The 17,547-nt window shown below is 35.8% G+C and overlaps 1 protein-coding gene across 6 annotated transcripts in view; it reads right to left on the minus strand.

The window, feature by feature from the left end:
* The window catches only part of CBLB (Cbl proto-oncogene B), a 218,756-nt gene that overhangs the window by 117,616 nt on the left and 83,593 nt on the right, over positions 1-17,547 (minus strand). For all 6 annotated transcript variants that reach the window (XM_030940505.1, XM_030940511.1, XM_030940517.1 and 3 more), the window contains exon 4: positions 8,606-8,752. In XM_030940505.1, the coding sequence (XP_030796365.1) occupies positions 8,606-8,752 (147 nt within the window). The remainder of the gene's footprint in view (positions 1-8,605; positions 8,753-17,547) is intronic.

The raw sequence follows: 17,547 nt of genomic DNA on the forward strand, positions 1-17,547 counted from the left end.
AAATGCAGAAGATACGTCAGAGCTTAGAGAAGTTTAAGAAGAGATCTAGTAATAACACTAATGGGAAAAATCATGAGCAAGATTATCTTTGAGGGATTAGTAAGAATTTTTTATGCCAGAGATTATAAAATCTTCAAGTAGAAGGAGCAATATGAGCAAAGACATAGAAACCTGTAATTGCTGATGTGTCAGGAAAGAGCCAAATAAGCCAATTTGACTGAAGAACAGATATAAGTAAAGGAAGAGGGAACTTAAATGGCAGAAAAGTTGCATCTTATATTCATACATTCAACTAACAACTACTGAATGTCTACAATGTATAAGCACATAAAAGACTCATTCAACAACCGTTTAAAGAGTAGCTTAAAGATTATATTGAAAATGAGGCTAGCATATGTGAAAGCACTGAACACAAAATCTGACATAGTACAACTCTAATAAACGTGTCTGTTTTCACCAACTTTTGCATAGAAAATCATTGAAGATTCTTGCAATCAAGCAAGAAAGTCCTACATAGTAAACACATTTTAAAATATAAATGTGTCCAAAATACAACAGCAACCAGAGTATAGAGTAATTAACATAGATCACATGGAAGGGTGTAAATGAATGAGAAAAACTCAGAAAAGTGGACTTCTGAACTGAACTTAAAGAAAGGTGTCAGCTGGAAACCATCATTCTCAGCAAACTATCGCAAGAACAGAAAACCAAACACCGCATGTTCTCACTCATAGGTGGGAACTGAACAATGAAATCACTTGGACTCGGGAAGGGGAACATCACACACCGGGGCCATCATGGGGAGGGGGGAGGGGGGAGGGATTGCATTGGGAGTTATACCTGATGTAAATGACGAGTTGATGGGTGCTGATGAGTTGATGGGTGCTGACGAGTTGATGGGTGCAGCACACCAACATGGCACAAGTATACATATGTAACAAACCTGCACGTTATGCACATGTACCCTAGAACTTAAAGTATAATAAACAAAAAAAAAAGAAAGGTGTCAAAATTCTGGGACAGAAGAAAAGGAAGAGGGAAGAGAGGCATCTAAGGAATAGAAATGTAGGAACTGATTATTTAAAAAGAGATCAATTTGTATATAATGAAGGCATTGCAGATTGAAAGTAGAGGATAGACATTGTTCATCCATGCAGTTATTCATGTAGTCTGTTAACAATTATTATTGCTGCTGGGCGGGGTGGCTCATGCCTGTAATCCCAGAACTTTGGGAGACCGAGGCAGGCGGATCACCTGAGGTTGGGAGTTCGAGACCAACCTGGCCAACATGAAGAAATCCCGCCTCTACTAAAAATACAAAAAAAAAATTGCTGGGCGTGGTGGCGCATGCCTGTAATCCCAGCTACTCGGGAGGCTGAGGCGGGAGAATTGCTTGAACCTGGGAGGTGGAGGTTCCTGTGAGCCAAGATGGCGCCATTGCACTCCAGCCTGGGCAAGAAGAGCGAGACTCCGCCTCAAAAACAAACACAACAAAGCAAAACAAAACAAAACAAAAACAATTATTATTGCCTAAACATTCCAGGAAATGTATCAGGCTCAAAAACACAAAAATAAGTCAGACGCAGTCTCTGCCTCCAAAGAAACTTTCTAGTCTATTGGAAACCTCTCAATTGAGAAATGGGGGCATGTCAGCAGATCACTGTAATCTGTTATGACAGATGTGAGCTCAGGTACCTGGCAGCACAGAGTAGGGGATATCCATTAGGGTACTAAAGTAAAGCTTCCAAAGTGGCAACACTGGGTAGGGCATGGGTGACTGCCTATCCAAGCAGTGAATGCAACATAAGAAACCAAAGACAATGAGGAGTAAAAAATGAGACATACATTAGGAAATACGAATAGTATTGAGTCGTTTGTTTCTTCACAGATGAGTTAAGTATACAAAAATCATAAGCAGAAAAAAAGAAGCCAGAAAAAAAAGTTTCTAAAGCTTGTGATGTTAATGTGATTTTAGACTTTAACCTAGAATTAATATTCATGGAAACACTTCAAGCAAAAGACTGGAATGATTAGCTGTGCTTTTTAGAGAGCTCACTGGTCCCCTAAGAACAATTGGGTAGGTTGTTATTGGAGATAGGGAGACCGATCAGAAGGTTGTTGGGGTAATGCAGAGTATGAATTTAAATTTGAAGAAGAGAACTTTAAGTATGGAGAGGAGAGGATACATAAGAAGATTCAAAAGTTAATATCTATGTTTCTAATTGAATTATAATTTGTTTGGAAATTTATGTCTAAATCTTCTCAATGTTGGTTTTTGTTTTTTTCAAGATGGCAGACTGGAGACAGTGTTAGCATTCCTCTTCCACTTGGAAGGACAGAATAATGTGCAGAGATTCACACTGTGAATTTTTTTTCAAAGAACCAACACAGGAACTTAAGAAAACAGAATCCACAGACCCTGTGAAAGAACTGGTAGGCTACAGCCTACTACATGAGACAGGTGAAAAACTCTAAGTCCTCAGAGTGTGAGAGGGGGAGAGCCTGCCTCCGAGTACACATCCCCACTGGGGAATCTGAAAATCCAGGCCATTGGAGAAGCCCTTTACCCCTCCAACAGCTGGAACAGACTTAGGGAAATAAAAAAGTAAGAGCAGCAGCAGGAAGAGCCATGTAGGTATTCCCAGTCTCCAGCATGAACCCAGGGAAGCTATTCCTGACTATATCTCACAGGGACCCTCTGGAAGTCAGCCAATGACCTCAGGGAAAGGACACAGGGTGAAAGAACCTCCCAACTGAATTTTGTAATATAATTTCGAGTGGAACAAATTCCCTTGAACAGAATGGGGCGGGAGGAGTTGCAGCAAGCGGGAAGTGTGCTACAGACAGAAGCGTAGGAGCTGGGTGCCTGGCCTTGTAGGCAGACAAAGAGGTGCATGGGTTTTTGAAAGCCACGGCAGCTTTCTATGTGGAGAAGCTTATGACCTGGGGCAGGTCTGAGTTCTGTGTACAGGCTGCCTGGATCTAAACCAAACATTGTTAGCAGAGCACTGTGGGAGTGAGATCAGCCTTGCCAACTGCAGGAGAGCTGGGTAAGGTTTACTGCCACCCACTAACAATAACAAGAAGTGAGACTGAATCAGTAATTTTAAAAATGCAAACAAAGAAAGTCCAGGACAAGACAGATTCACAGCTGAATTCTACCAGACATTCAAAGACGAATTGGTACTAATCCTACTGAAACTATTCCAGAAGACAGAGAAAGAGGAAATCCTCCCTAAATCATTCTATGAAGCCACTATCATGCTAATATCAAAACCAGAAAACATAACAACAACAAACTACAGACCAATATCTCTGATGAAAATAGATGCAAAAATCCTCAACAAAACACTAGCTAACTAATCCAACAGCACAACAAAAAAGTAATACATCACAATCAAGTGGGATTCAGAGATATAAGGACAGTTTAACATATGCAAGTTAATAAATGTGACACATCACATAAATGGAATTTTTAAAAGTATATATAATCATCTCAATAGACCCAGAAAAAGCATTTGATAAAATACAGCACCCCTCTGTAATCCTTCAACAAAACACGTACAGAAGGGATTTACCCGAAAGTAATAAAAGCCATATATGGCAAACCTATAGCTAACATCACACTGAAAGGCAAAAATTTGAAAGCATTCCCCCTGAGAATTGGAACCAAAGATCCCCACCTTCACCACTTCTACTCAACACAGTACTGGAAGTCATAGCCAGAGCAATCTGATTAAAAAAAAAAAGAAAACAGCAGCATACAAATTGTAAAAAAGGAAGTCAAACTGTCGTTGTTCACTGATTATGTGATCATATACCTAGAAAAGCCTAAAGACTCATCCAAAAAGCTCCCAGATCTTATAAATGAATTCAGTAAAGTCTCAGGACACAAAATCAATGTACACAAATCAGTAGCACCGCTATATACCAACATAACCAAGCTGAGAAACCAAGAACTCAATCCTCTTTACAATAGCTGAAAAAATAAAATAAAATACTTAGGAAAATATTTAAAGAAGGAGGTGAAAGATCTCTCAAAGGAAAACTACAAAACACTGAAACACAGAAATTATAGATGACACAACCAATGTAAACACATCCCCTGCTCATGGATGGGAAGAATAAAATGACCACACTGCTCAAAGCAATCTACAGACTCAATACAATTCCCATCAAAATACCATCAACATTCTTCACAGAACTAGAAAAAACAATCCTAAGGTTCGTATGGAACCAAAAAGAGACCATATCACCAAAGCAATACTAAGCAAAGAACAAATCTGGAGGCATCACACTATCTGATCTCAAACTACAACACAAGGCTATAGTTATCAAAGCAGCATGGTACTGGTATAATGACAGGCACATAGACCAATGGAACAGAATAGAGAACCCAGAAGTAAAGCCAAATACTTACAGCTAACTGATCTTTGACAAAGCATACAAAAACACAAATTTGGAAAAGGATCCCCTATTCAATAAATTATGCTGGAAAAACTGGCAAGCCACATGTAGAAGAATGAAACTGGATCTCCATCTCTCACCTTATTAAAAAATCAACTCAAGATGGATCAAAGACTTAAATCTAAGACCTGAAACCATGAAAATCCTACCAAATAACATCAAAGAAACTCTTCTGGACATTAGCTTAGGCAGAGAATTCATGGCAACTGCATAAAAATAAAAATAAATAAATGAGACCTAATTAAACTAAAAAGCTTTTGCACAGCAAAAGAAATAATCAGGAGAGTAAACAGACAACTCACACAGTGGGAGAACATACTTGCAAACTATGCATCTGACAATGGACTAGAATCTAGAATCTACAAGGACCTCAAACAAATCAGCAAGAAGAAAACAATCCCATCAAAAAGTGGGCAAAGGACATGAACAGACATTTCTCAAAAGACATACACAAACAGCCAACAAACATGAAAAAATGCTCAACATATCACTAATCATCGGGAAAATGCAAATGAAAACCACAGTGAGAAACCACCTTACTCCTGCAAGAATGACCATAATTAAAAACAATAGATGTTGTTAAACACCTTTAAAAACAACGGATGTTGACGTGGATGTTGTGAAAAGGGAACACTTTTACATTGCTGGTGGGAGTGTAAATTAGTAACAACCACTATGGAAAACAGTATGGAGACCCTTTAAAGAACTAAAAGCAGAACTGCCATTCAGTCCAGCAATCCACTGCCAGATATCTGGTCAAAGGAAAAGAAGTCATTACATGAAAAAGACACATGCACATGCTGGTTTATAGCAGCACAATTTGCAATTGCAATGATACGGAACCAACCTAAGTTCACACAGACCAACAGGTGGATAAAGAAAATATGGTATATTTACACCATAGACTATTACTCAGCCATAAAAAGGAATGAAATAATGACTTTTGCAGCAACTTGGATGGAGCTAGAAACCATTATCCTAAGTGAAGTAACTCAGAAATGGAAAACCAAATATCGAATGTTCTCACTTATAAGTAGGAGCTAAGTTATGAGCACCAAAGGCGTAAGAATGATATCATGGACTTTGGGGTCATGGTGGCGAAGGGTGAGAGAGGGGTAAGGGATAAAAGACTACATATTAGGTAGTATGCACTGCTCAGGTGACCGGTGAACTAAAATCTTATAAATCATCACTTTAATCAATCACTTTTCTCAATGTCAAAAAGTACTTAAATAAGTAGCTCATGAGCTGCTACCTGACTTGCTGAGAAAAATGACTGCTACCCAGAGTCTAATCACATTAATGTGCTTCTTTTTTTAACAGGCAGTAATATATTTTTCAAGCTTCATGCTTAAAGTTTCTAGATTATAAGCTATTATTCCAGAGTGTGAAGATTCACTTTAGTATTGGTCTCATTTTGCTGAACATACTTAGACACATTTATTCAATAATGTCACTTTTCTTTTCCTACAGATTTCTATCTCTTGGTCAACAGACTATGAAAGGAAAAGCATAACTGTGTTGTTAAAATATTAGATTCATTTGCATAAAAATTGACCATAAACAGAATTTCCCAACAAATTTGCCATGATACATGTTGTGTTACTGTTCCCCTTGGGCCACAAGGCAGGCAGTGCCTCTTGGCTGCTGGGCTTGGGCCCTGAACAGAGAAGGTAGCACAACCATGTCTTCAAAAACAACAGTGCTATAGTTTGAATGCCCCTTCCAAAACTCATGTTAAAATTTAATTGCCATTGTGACTGTATTAAGAAGTAGAATCTTTAAGAGATGGTTAGATCATGAGGGCACTGCCCTCATGAATGGATTAATGGTTCTGCTTTACGAGAGAATGCTGTTTTCAAGTTTAAAGGCACTGGTTAGGCTAAATGAAAGCATTCTCACATGGCCTCCATGAATCTCACATGGCCTCAATGAACAGTGAGATAAATGACAGGCATGCTCCCACAGGAGAACTAAGTTTTGGGAAAATACAAACAATATTAGAGCACAATGAAAAAAAAAATCAACCTTTTGAAAGGATGCACATTATTCATGCATATGTCCATTCATTCAATAAAATATTATAGAACCACAAGGTAAAAACCTAGGAAGAATAAAAAAAAACTTTCTCCAATTATCTAATAAAGGAATCGCTAATTTGGATTACTATGGTAATGCATATATGTTCCAAAAGGAGCACGAAATTTGTCAGTTATCCACAAATTAAAAGTGTTAAAGAAAAATTAAACAGCTTTCTCAATTCAGTAAAAACAGTGGACAAAGATGAAAAGACTTGGGAGGTAGGGAAAGTAACTAATCACTATTTCAAGAATCCCTCATTTGATGTAGTAGTGATTTCACTCATGTAGCAGTTGAAGAGAAATTTCAGCCCCTTGATGTCTGTGGTTATAAATAAAGGGAAATAAAGTTGTCTCAAATGCATAATCTTCTGTGGCTTGAAGTGCCAGCAAAGTAAACTCCTCTCTTAATAAAACCCATGAGCAATCTTTCCATTTTTTATTGACCTGATGACAAGTAAACAATTTTATAACTCACCAGAAGTTTCAGTTTTCAAAAAGAAATACCACAATCAATTTGTCCTATATATTTTCTTAAAACTTTTAAAAGAGAAAGTTTATTTTGAAGGTTACCGACTGTTTGAACTAGCCTTACAATGTTAATACATGAACTGCAACTACAGGAAACCCTCTCAGTTCCTATATCCCGAACCTGGCAGGACTGTTCTACTTTCTACAATTAATAAATATTTAATTAGTATAGTCTTAGCTGTCTGTATTATTCTAATTCAGATAAGGATAAACTTTTTTCTAAAATTCTTCATTTCTGAATGAATATAGGAACATTATAAATAACTAGATTGCTACAACACAGAATTTCCATGTTAATGGCAACAATGGCATTTTATCCTTTAGTGCCTAAAAGTAATTCTGAATACATTTTAGTATAATGTGGGAAATAGGCTTTAATATTTTGGATGCCAAAAAAATTATGTGCTTAATTAAATGTACATTACTCTATGTAGGTATATTCCAATCTTGATGATGACTATAGTAAACACAATACTTTGTAAGAAAAAAACAAAACAAAACAAAAACAAAAACAAAGGAAAACCAACATTGTAGTTCCCATATCAAAGTACTATAAAAAAAAGTGTTTATTAACAATTTTTATGTCTAATTTCATCAGTTAAAGAACAAATACAGACCTTTGATACAAGATTAAAACAATAATCTATGTAAGCAATCACACTTCCTCCTTACTACTCAGCCACGGCTTTGCCTACATTCTAAGACATTCTGAGGATGTGCTCTCATTAAAGGTAATTCTTAAAAAGTTACTGGGGAAATCACTTGCCTCCTGATGCTCATTCTTGATCATTTTACTGAGAAATTGATGACAAAAGTTTTGCAACTTGTATATAAATTATGCTGACTTTAGACATTCAATTCCATTATTTACCAAACTCACCAGAATCTGTCTCTGTAGGGCATACCTAACAGAAAACATCTTTAGCTACTTTGCAACAGGCTACATCTTTGTGATAATGTTATCCTCATATCTTATGCACATATATATAATCTCTATGCAGTAAAACAAAGAAAGGCTGGATCAGGGTGCCAGGGCCTTCTCTCACCTCGATTTCAGATCTTAACCAAGCTTAACATACCACCTCCTCCAGGAAGCAGTCCCTGATCACTGATCCCAAAGCAACTATTCCCCTCTAAATTGTCAGAGCAATTTACTTATGCCATTTTTTAAAGTATCTATTCCCTTCTACCTTTTATTTTGTGTATTAAGCATATATTAAATTATAAGAAGTTATCAGCTTCTCATGTATAAAGACTCTTACATACTTCTGCTTCTCAGAACAAACTCAATGAATGCTCATGAAATAAATAACATTGTATAATATTTACTTAGTGACTAAAAAACTACTATATTATTGAGGTATACCTTTGGTGGCTACAAAAATTACCAATCAATCAAAATGCTTATCAAAAATAATAAAATACATTCGCAAAATACTCAAGTAAAATATATACCATATCCAACTGGAGGGAGGATACAGTAACCCTTGCAAGATAGATCCGCAGCTATAAAAATGATTTTTACTTACTTGTCTCCAAAAAACTTTCTCCAGAATTCAGCAGCATCTGCTTTTGTGATACGAAAGTTATCTCCCTGGAATTGACCATTGGGAAAGATTGCTTTGATTTCTGCCAGCATGTGACTGAAGATAAGGGACAGTTTTGTGAGATTTCGTCTGTAGGCACAAGGGAAAAAAATGAAGATAAGAAATAAATACCTATATGCATACAAATTTTTATGGGAATATATATTAAGACAAATGTTATGTATGCATCAACGTACGTCTTGGTGGTTGATCATGAAAACCTCAACTGAATGCTGCCCTTAAAAACAATGTTTATGAAAACATTGAAAATTTAAATTCCTAACAAAGTTGTCAATTTATTAGTCATCCATGTATTCATTTAACATAAACACAAATAAGATAAATTACATAATTTCACTGAGCTCACAGATTAATGGAAGAGATTGACACTTAAAAAATAATAATCAAATATAAATGGTAAACATAAAAGAGAGAGTGACTATTTCTACCTGGGGGAGTAAGGAAAGATTTGTCATCAGAGGAGAATCTAGGAAGAAAACTCATTGTTTGACAGATAAAGACCTGGAGTGGAAAGGGAGGATGGAGAGGGAAGTAAAAGGTATTTCAGGCGGTAGAAACAGCATGTACAAAAGTTTAATACGTAAGTATAAAATGAAAATGTATTTGTATTATATCATTTTTGGCATAGTTGAAGCAGAGCAGAGGGTAACTGGAGAAAATAACATGAGACAGAGTAGGAAACTTTGGTTGGGACATGACATAAAGAGGCATCTAAATCAATGTGCAGTTTTTGTTAAACATACTTGCCACTCCTACCTAAATATCAGATTTTCTGAGGATGGGTTCTAGATATGTGCATATTTTAGAAGCCCCCTGGGCAATTCTAATGTGCTTTCCTCATTAAAAGGTACTGCTATAAGAAATGGAGAGTCAGGCCAGGTGTGGTGGCTCACCCCTGTAATACTACCACTTTGGGAGGCTGAGGCGGCCAAATGGCTAGAGCCCAGAGTTTGAGACCAGCCTGGGCAACATGGCAAGACCTCATCTCCCACAAAAAATTGGCGGGGTGTGGGAGCACATGCCTATAGCCCCAGTTATCAGGAAGGCTGACATGATCTCTTGAGCTGAGAGGCAGAGGTTGCAGTGAGACATGATCACGTCCTTCCACTCCAGCATGGGTAACAGAGTGAGACAATGTCTCAAAAACAAAAAATTAAAGAGAAAAGAAATAAATCGAGAGTCAAATGGATTAACAGATCCAGAATTCTGAAGACTTGATGAAGTCTGTTTTAGAAGGAAAAAATTGTAGTAGTATGACAAAATGGTTTAGAACGGAGATACGGGTGTCACCTCTATTCTAATTTCCGTATTAAATTCCGGAGATTCTGGCAAGATTTAAACCAGGCTTCATACTACAAAATAGTACTATCAATCACCTGTAATCCTTGCTAACATTTCTTAAATTTTCAATATTATGTTAATTGGCATAAAACTACTAGTGCTAGATAGGTAAGAAGCAATTAAAACACAAAATACTAAATAACTTCCCAGGTTTAACAAACCATATTTCTTTATATTCCCTTTTGCTCAGAATGACCAGAAATCAATGGGCACATTCTGCATATGTTTTCACTTTGAAGCTTCAGCTAGTATGCATGTGTATGTGCGCCTGTATATATGAGAGAGGGAGGGGGGGCGGGGGGGAGAGAGAGAGAGAGTGAGTGAGTGAGTGTGTGTGTGTGTTGGGAGGTGAATGGAGGCAAGTGTGTTAGTACTCAATAAAAATATAGCAGAAAATTAATATAGAGAAAGTCATCAAATTTACAACATATAAAACCATATAATGTATCAACAGAACTTTGTCATTGAAAGTTATGTGTCTTTGCTTCATATTTACTAATGTATCTGTGTTTAATACCTGCCAAATAATAACAAAAACTCATGTTTGTTACCAAGGAGATCATGTAATATGTACCTGATAATAAAATCATTGGGTGACACACTTTCTAAAACATTTACAAAGGAGACACATAACTTCCTGTATAAGATGAATACAGAATAAAGATACTCATGATCAAAAGTGGGAAAAGTAGTAATAAGAAGAATGCAGTAAGATATTCTATAAAGTCAATAAATTCATCTTCCCTAAAAAACTAAAAAAAAAAAAAAAAAAAATCACCTATTTCCATAACTTACATTATCTACGAAAAGCTTTTTGATGAAATGTGGGGGGGGGGGGGGTCATAACATAGGCCTTATTTTAATGCTTGACCTGTGCCCATAAACAATCTGCAAAATTCATTATAATATACACAAATGTTGTATCATTTTATTAGATTCAGCCACTTGTGCACAACTCAACCTAATCCAAGTAAACTTTTGTTAATTAGTTGAATCTTTAATATCAATATGATTTTGTCATTTATGTTAACATGTCATCAATTTAGATGATGGTAGATATAAGATATTCAGTTTTAAAAAATAAAAAGTAAACTGTTTTACTATATCAAAGGAAAGACTTGTGGCTAATACAAACTACAATGAACTTCTAAGATTTGAGTTTAAGAAAAGTATAAAGTCACCTTAGGAAATCTGCAATGAATTTATTTCTATAATTGGGCGAAAGATTTAATTTTTACCAAACTTCCAATTGATACAAAAGAAAAAAGAAAAATCAAGATGACTATAATTAGGGTAAACCAACTGTTCTTTATTTTCTGAATTGGCTGCACTCCATTCCCTTGATTCTTTGTCCTTTAATCATATCCAATTTTTTTTTTTAATTTTTACTTGTTAGATCTAAAGTCTGAAACACCATGCCAGTGATTACCCATTCTGGGTATCTGATCCACTGGCTATATAGACCCTGAACTTTAAAAGAAACATAGTAACATTTTTTATAGTCTAGAAGCTCTAATAATCACCAGTATCTATATAAATACTCACTACTGATTATAAAATGTGTATATACTTCTATTTTCTTGCTTCTGCAAATGGATCACCACAATTTTATTTGGCTTTTTGCACAAAATAAGGCAACGAAAAAATACATTTTGCCTTTAGTCTTGAAAGAAACTCAAGCTCATATTGTTAAAAATATTTGAATATATATATATGCATATATACATACACATTCCAGAATATATATATTTACTTTATACTTAAACACTCATACACACTCCATATATATGTAAGTAATCATCTTAGAAATCTACTATTTAACATATTTATAGAGGTTGCAATCTACACCAAGGTATGAAAAGAACTGACAAACTTATTCTGTTGGAGCTTAAAAGGAAAAAAAAAAAAAAGAACCAAAAACTAATTCTGGTATCTAATGTCATTTAAATTTGTTATCATAGCAAATACATTTTCTTTTTTATATGATACTGTGACTTATTTTTGTTTACAATGTTTTGCTATGTAGTATGTGCTTTCTTTATTCCCCTATCCCACTCTGCATGCTTTGATATCCACTTTATTTTTTCGAAGTGGATTTTTGCCCTTGTTGCCCAGGATGGAGTGCAATGGCGTGATCTCAGCTCACCGCAACCTCTGTCTCCCGGGTTCAAGCGATTCTCCTGCCTCAGCCTCCCAAGTAGCTGGGATTATAGGCATGCACCACCACACCATGCCCGTCTAATTTTGGATTTTTAGTAGACAACGGGTTTCACCATGCTGGTCAAGCTGGTCTCAAACTCCTGACCTCAGGTGATCTACCCGTCTCAGCCTCCTGAAGTGCTGGGATTACAGGCATGAGCCATTGTGCCCAGCCTGACACCCATTTAAAAAAAAAAACTTTCAATTTTGAAAATAAAACAATCCAAGAATACAATCATCTCTAACCAGCTAGACATAGGGAGAAGAAAAGAAACAATCACATATCTTTGTAAATGGAATTTTTTCTATTATGCAATTTTTCCACACTTAGCCAATTTTCCCTAAGCCCATGGGATTTCCCATCATCATAAGACCTAAAATGATGACTGCCTAATAAAGGGTCTGATACTGAGTAAGAATATATTTCTGACACTAAAACAATCCCCAGACAACTAACTAAATACAATTCTGCCCAGAAAGAAAACACTGAATAATCTTATAAATGTAATTTCAATTTTAATAAATTTTAGATGGAATTTTTGACATTAGTTCTTTCACTTAAAAGAGAAGCTTCTTATTTCCACATATATTCCATTAACCATCACATTTATTCATTTGCTTTACATGGGATTTTGTTTACAATAAATAATTTTACAATAAAAGTTGTTTTTTTTTTGTTTTTTTTTGTTTTTGAGACAGAGTCTCACTCTGTCACCCAGGCTGGAGTGCAGTGGTGAGTTCTTGGCTCACTGCCAGCTCTACCTCCCAGGGTCACATCATTCTCCTGCTTCAGACTCCCGAGTAGCTGGGACTACAGGCGCCTGCTACCACGCCCAACTAATTTTTTGTATTTTTAGTAGAGACGGGGTTACACCGTGTTAGCCAGGATGGTCTCGATCTCCTGACCTCGTGATCTGCCCACCGAGGCCTCCCAAAGTGCTGGGATTACAGGCGTGAGCCACTGCGCCTGGCCAATAAAAGTTTTTTAAAATACCAAGTATTTTAAAATACCAAATAATCAAAAAGTAGTTGTCAACACTGGCCAAACTGCCAAAGATGTTAACATTAGAGGAGCCTTAAAGAAGAAAGAGGGAGGGAGGAGTAAAAACCAAGGAAGGAGAAGAGCTACATTAAAGAGAGAGAAAGAGAGATGTGAAATGCATCCACAATGTCATCACCTAAGTAACAAGATACCTCTTTCATCCTGGATTCTGTCACCTATATCATATTTCTTTAAAATGGTATAAATCAATTTCTCCAAATGTCAAGTTACATTGTGGGGATTCAACTAGAATGTGGATTTGAACTACAGTGAATTAGCATGCTGACTCTATTGGAATGATGGAGCTTCACTGTTTATTAGCAAGTTTTAACAGTCTAACATTGCTACAGTCAACATCATAAGCACAAAGGAAGTATATAATCACTTGATGGAGGATGGCACAATGCTACCCTTAATGAATTTATCACATAGTGTGAAACAAAAAGTGATGAAGAGATCATCATAATACAATGTGGTAGGAGTAATCTGCTCCAATTATAGCCATCTTGACTTGAATTAAATTCATAAAACAAATAGAAAATATATCAAGATTTGATTAGTAGCCTCCACTAAATGCAGGAGACACACACAAAGAATGTAATCTAATTATATTGCATGTAGTCCTCGAGTTTTTTCTATTCCAGAAACAGCTGTGCTATAAATCAGAGGAGGAAATAAAAAGCTTTAAATGCGGAATTAGTGAAAACTTTAAATGACTATTTTCAGTGAGGTGCAAAGTCTGTGAGAATGTGCTGCTTTTGGTAGAAGAAATGGGAGATGACACTTTTACCCAAAATCTATTAATAATTCAATTCTCACATTTAAAAGCTAGAACATGCTCTTCTTAATTTTTACAAGGTGAAACAAACTCAACATAAAAAGAAAGGCAGGACATAAAGAATAAAAACAGAGGTGCTTAAAATGAAACTCACATCCAGCTAAAGAGCAATTTCCACTGTATTTCTGATGTACTGCCCTCCAAAATGGGTTCAGAGATTTACTCCACACTGTTTCTGACCTTAGGAATGTTGTGATTCCTAAGTGAGGAGACTAGGCTGATGTAAGTGTTGCCTTTCATTTCTCTCTCATGAGAATAGAAACTATTACTGAGATGGGTCCTGAGAGTCTTGAATAAAACTGGATTCTTACCCATTTCCCCTGCCCAAATGCTTTAAAGTTTTAAATGTATCTAAGGGGAGTACACAACAAACATTAAAAGTTCAAATACCAATAAAGACTGAGTCTACCCAAAGTCGTAAGAGAAGTCAGCAGTGCACCTAGGAACGATCTAAACTGAAACACAGGCAGAAGGACAATTTTTCAACTTGCTCCATTTTACTTCTTGGATACTAAACTGATCACTTTAACAGAAATTTAGTAAACTAATTCCAAAAAATTACACTGAACTGGCAACTAAAGGAAGATCTTACATTTCCTTTGTTAAACACCTCATCTACCACTAGCATGGCTAGGGAGGTTACACCCAAAATTCTGGCTGGGAGAGATAACTTTGAGCATTCTTTGATCTCTCTGTAGTATTCTTTCTTTTTATTTATTTATTTTTTTTGATAGAGTCTCACTCTGTCGCCCAGGCTAGAGTGCAGCGGCGCTATCTAGGCTAACAGCAACCTCCACTTCATGGGTTCAAGCAATTCTCATGTCTCAGCCTCCAGAGGGCGTATGCCACCACACCCGGCTAATTTTTGTACTTTAGCAGAGATGGGGTTTCTTCATGTTGGCCAGGCTGGTTTGGAACTCCTGACCTTGAGTGATCCGCCCGCCTTGGCCTCCCAAAGTGTTGGGATTACAGGTGTGAGCCAACTGCGCCCGGCCTGTGGTATTCTTTTCAACATGTTATCTACAAAGTTTTATCAACAGCAAGAAGCTATCCCTCAAAATAAGGATGCTCTTCATAGGACAAATATATTTGCTTCTAAAATAAATAGATTTAAATGGACAATTTACAAATGCCTTACTTAAAACACGAAATAACATGCCAGCCTATCATGCTCAATGTAATGTCCTTTGAGAAGCTTCCAAAAAGATATTCAAAATATATTCTGATTAATTTTTCTAGTATCTTACATATTGACGAGTTTGATCCTTAAGTTTGTTAGTACTGGCTTAATATCCTTAGCCTGCTTAAAGATAAAGAAAATGTTACTTAACCTCTCTGTTTCCTCATTTCTAAAAATTTTGAATAAAAATACATAAGACATGTACATAAGATCCTGATGCATCTAATTTTTTGAAAATCTTCAATCAGTAAGTTATTATTAATTCTACTTACCACTTTTGTTTAAAATTATAAATACTTATAGCAGCATTTCTTCTTTTTCCATATAACTATCATCCAGTAAACTGATAGCTCTCTTATTAAGATAAGAGAATTATATTCTCACATTATTAAGATCATCAATTATCATGATAGCCTCGTATAATTCAGAAACAGCAAACAATGGGCAAGTATTTGATACAATCATTTAGTCATTTATTCTTCAAATCTCTGAATGCCTATCATATGCCAGGCTTGGTCTAGGCACTGATATTACAAAGATGAAGATGACAGAATCCTATACCCAATGAATTTAAGGGATTTAGAGAGCTCCAAAGTTAAAGAACAATGCAGTTGGAACAAAGCTGAGATGGAACCAGAAAAAGATGGCAATCAGAAGAGAGAGAGTGTGTTTAAAATTTCCAGGGTGATGCAGTTCTGGCCAAAACGCATCTGGCCCTGCAACTGGTAGCTACAGCAGAGTGAAGGTGAATTAAGTCAGGAATTGGACAGCTTGAGGGTTGAATGGGGTCATTCATGTGGATTTTGAAACCTCCTAGAATTATAACAGCAGTATGTATGAAGAGAAGAACCACAATAAACCTTACCTCAATATATTCAATAAAGTTTCCAAAATGATTTTTTTAATGTCAGTTATTTTAACTTTGCATCAATGCTAAAGCAGGATTAACATCTCTTGATGATTTCAACAAATGGTTTTATCTGGAAAATTTATTATGAAAACCTACGACAGCATAATATGATCACTCATACTTTCATTTGGTTTAAAAGCTTAACAATATCTATTTCAATAAAGAAAACTCCTTTGTCTTTAGTATTTAACTTCTTTTGGTGAAACCTAATCTGTAACAAGTATCTTTTTGTAAAATAAACCTTTAAAATGTAGACCACTCCATTATTTGAGACAAAAAAGAAAAAAGAATCCATTCTTTCATTTCTTTACGATAAAACAAAATGAAAGTTCTGTAAACACAATGGAAAATCATGATTGCTACTAGATTCACACAGAAGCAACGAAAACACAGCAGAACTTTGACTATTTTTCAAAAGAAAAAGAAAGAAACATTACAAACGTTGGGAATTCAAACTATACTTCTATGACTTAAGAGTTATGTGATAAAGACCAGTTTCATCAACAAGCAAAATAAACTTGACCTTGAAACAACAACAGTAGTAACAAATTTTTTAAACAAATCTACATTAACTTTTTTATTATTTGCTATTCTCAGTAGCCTATCATAAAACAGTGAAGTGGCAATCTGAATGGAGTCAATTAATCCATATTTATTGCTCCTGATCCTCTACCTTAATTTTAAATACATGGATCAAAAAGATATATTTGGTCAGTTTTTTTTCCCAAGTTCTACCCCAAACCCAGCAGGAAAATCCTACTTCTACTTGCTACATCATTTTTATCACTGTTGACAAATCAAGGATGGTTTTTGTTTTGTTTTTACTCAATAGAATGTAGTTAGAAATTCTGGAAAATAATATTTTCCTCAAGTATTCCAGTGTCCTTTCCACCATTTCTCACACTACTTCTGTTTTCTCCCCAAGCTATCCAAATGGTCTACTTTCCTTGAGTTAAGCACCCCACTCTGATACAATGTTTCTATGCCTCAGCCTGTTGAATTCTCAAATGCATCAGCTTTATGTCAAATATTTCCATGGAATCTTTTCCCTACCCCTTCCCATATGTGACATGCCACAACACTTTATCTGCCAGGGCACAGAGGTTTCCCTGAAGGGCACCATGGTTATTTTACATAGATACTGTGTTTCAGCTCTAACAGAGGACGTCTTTGTTAGAGAAGAAAAAGTCTTATACCTGTAACAACTTCTTAAAATAGATATCCAATAAAAGTTTGTTAATTTCAAAGATTATAAAAAATATTTTTAAACTATAAATAAGGAATAATTTGTTGACCCCCAAACAATGCTAATGAACAGACAGATAGGAATAAGCCTATAAAATTAGTTTACAGA

Source organism: Rhinopithecus roxellana, chromosome 1 (assembly GCF_007565055.1).
Source record: "Rhinopithecus roxellana isolate Shanxi Qingling chromosome 1, ASM756505v1, whole genome shotgun sequence".
NCBI lineage: Eukaryota > Metazoa > Chordata > Mammalia > Primates > Cercopithecidae > Rhinopithecus > Rhinopithecus roxellana.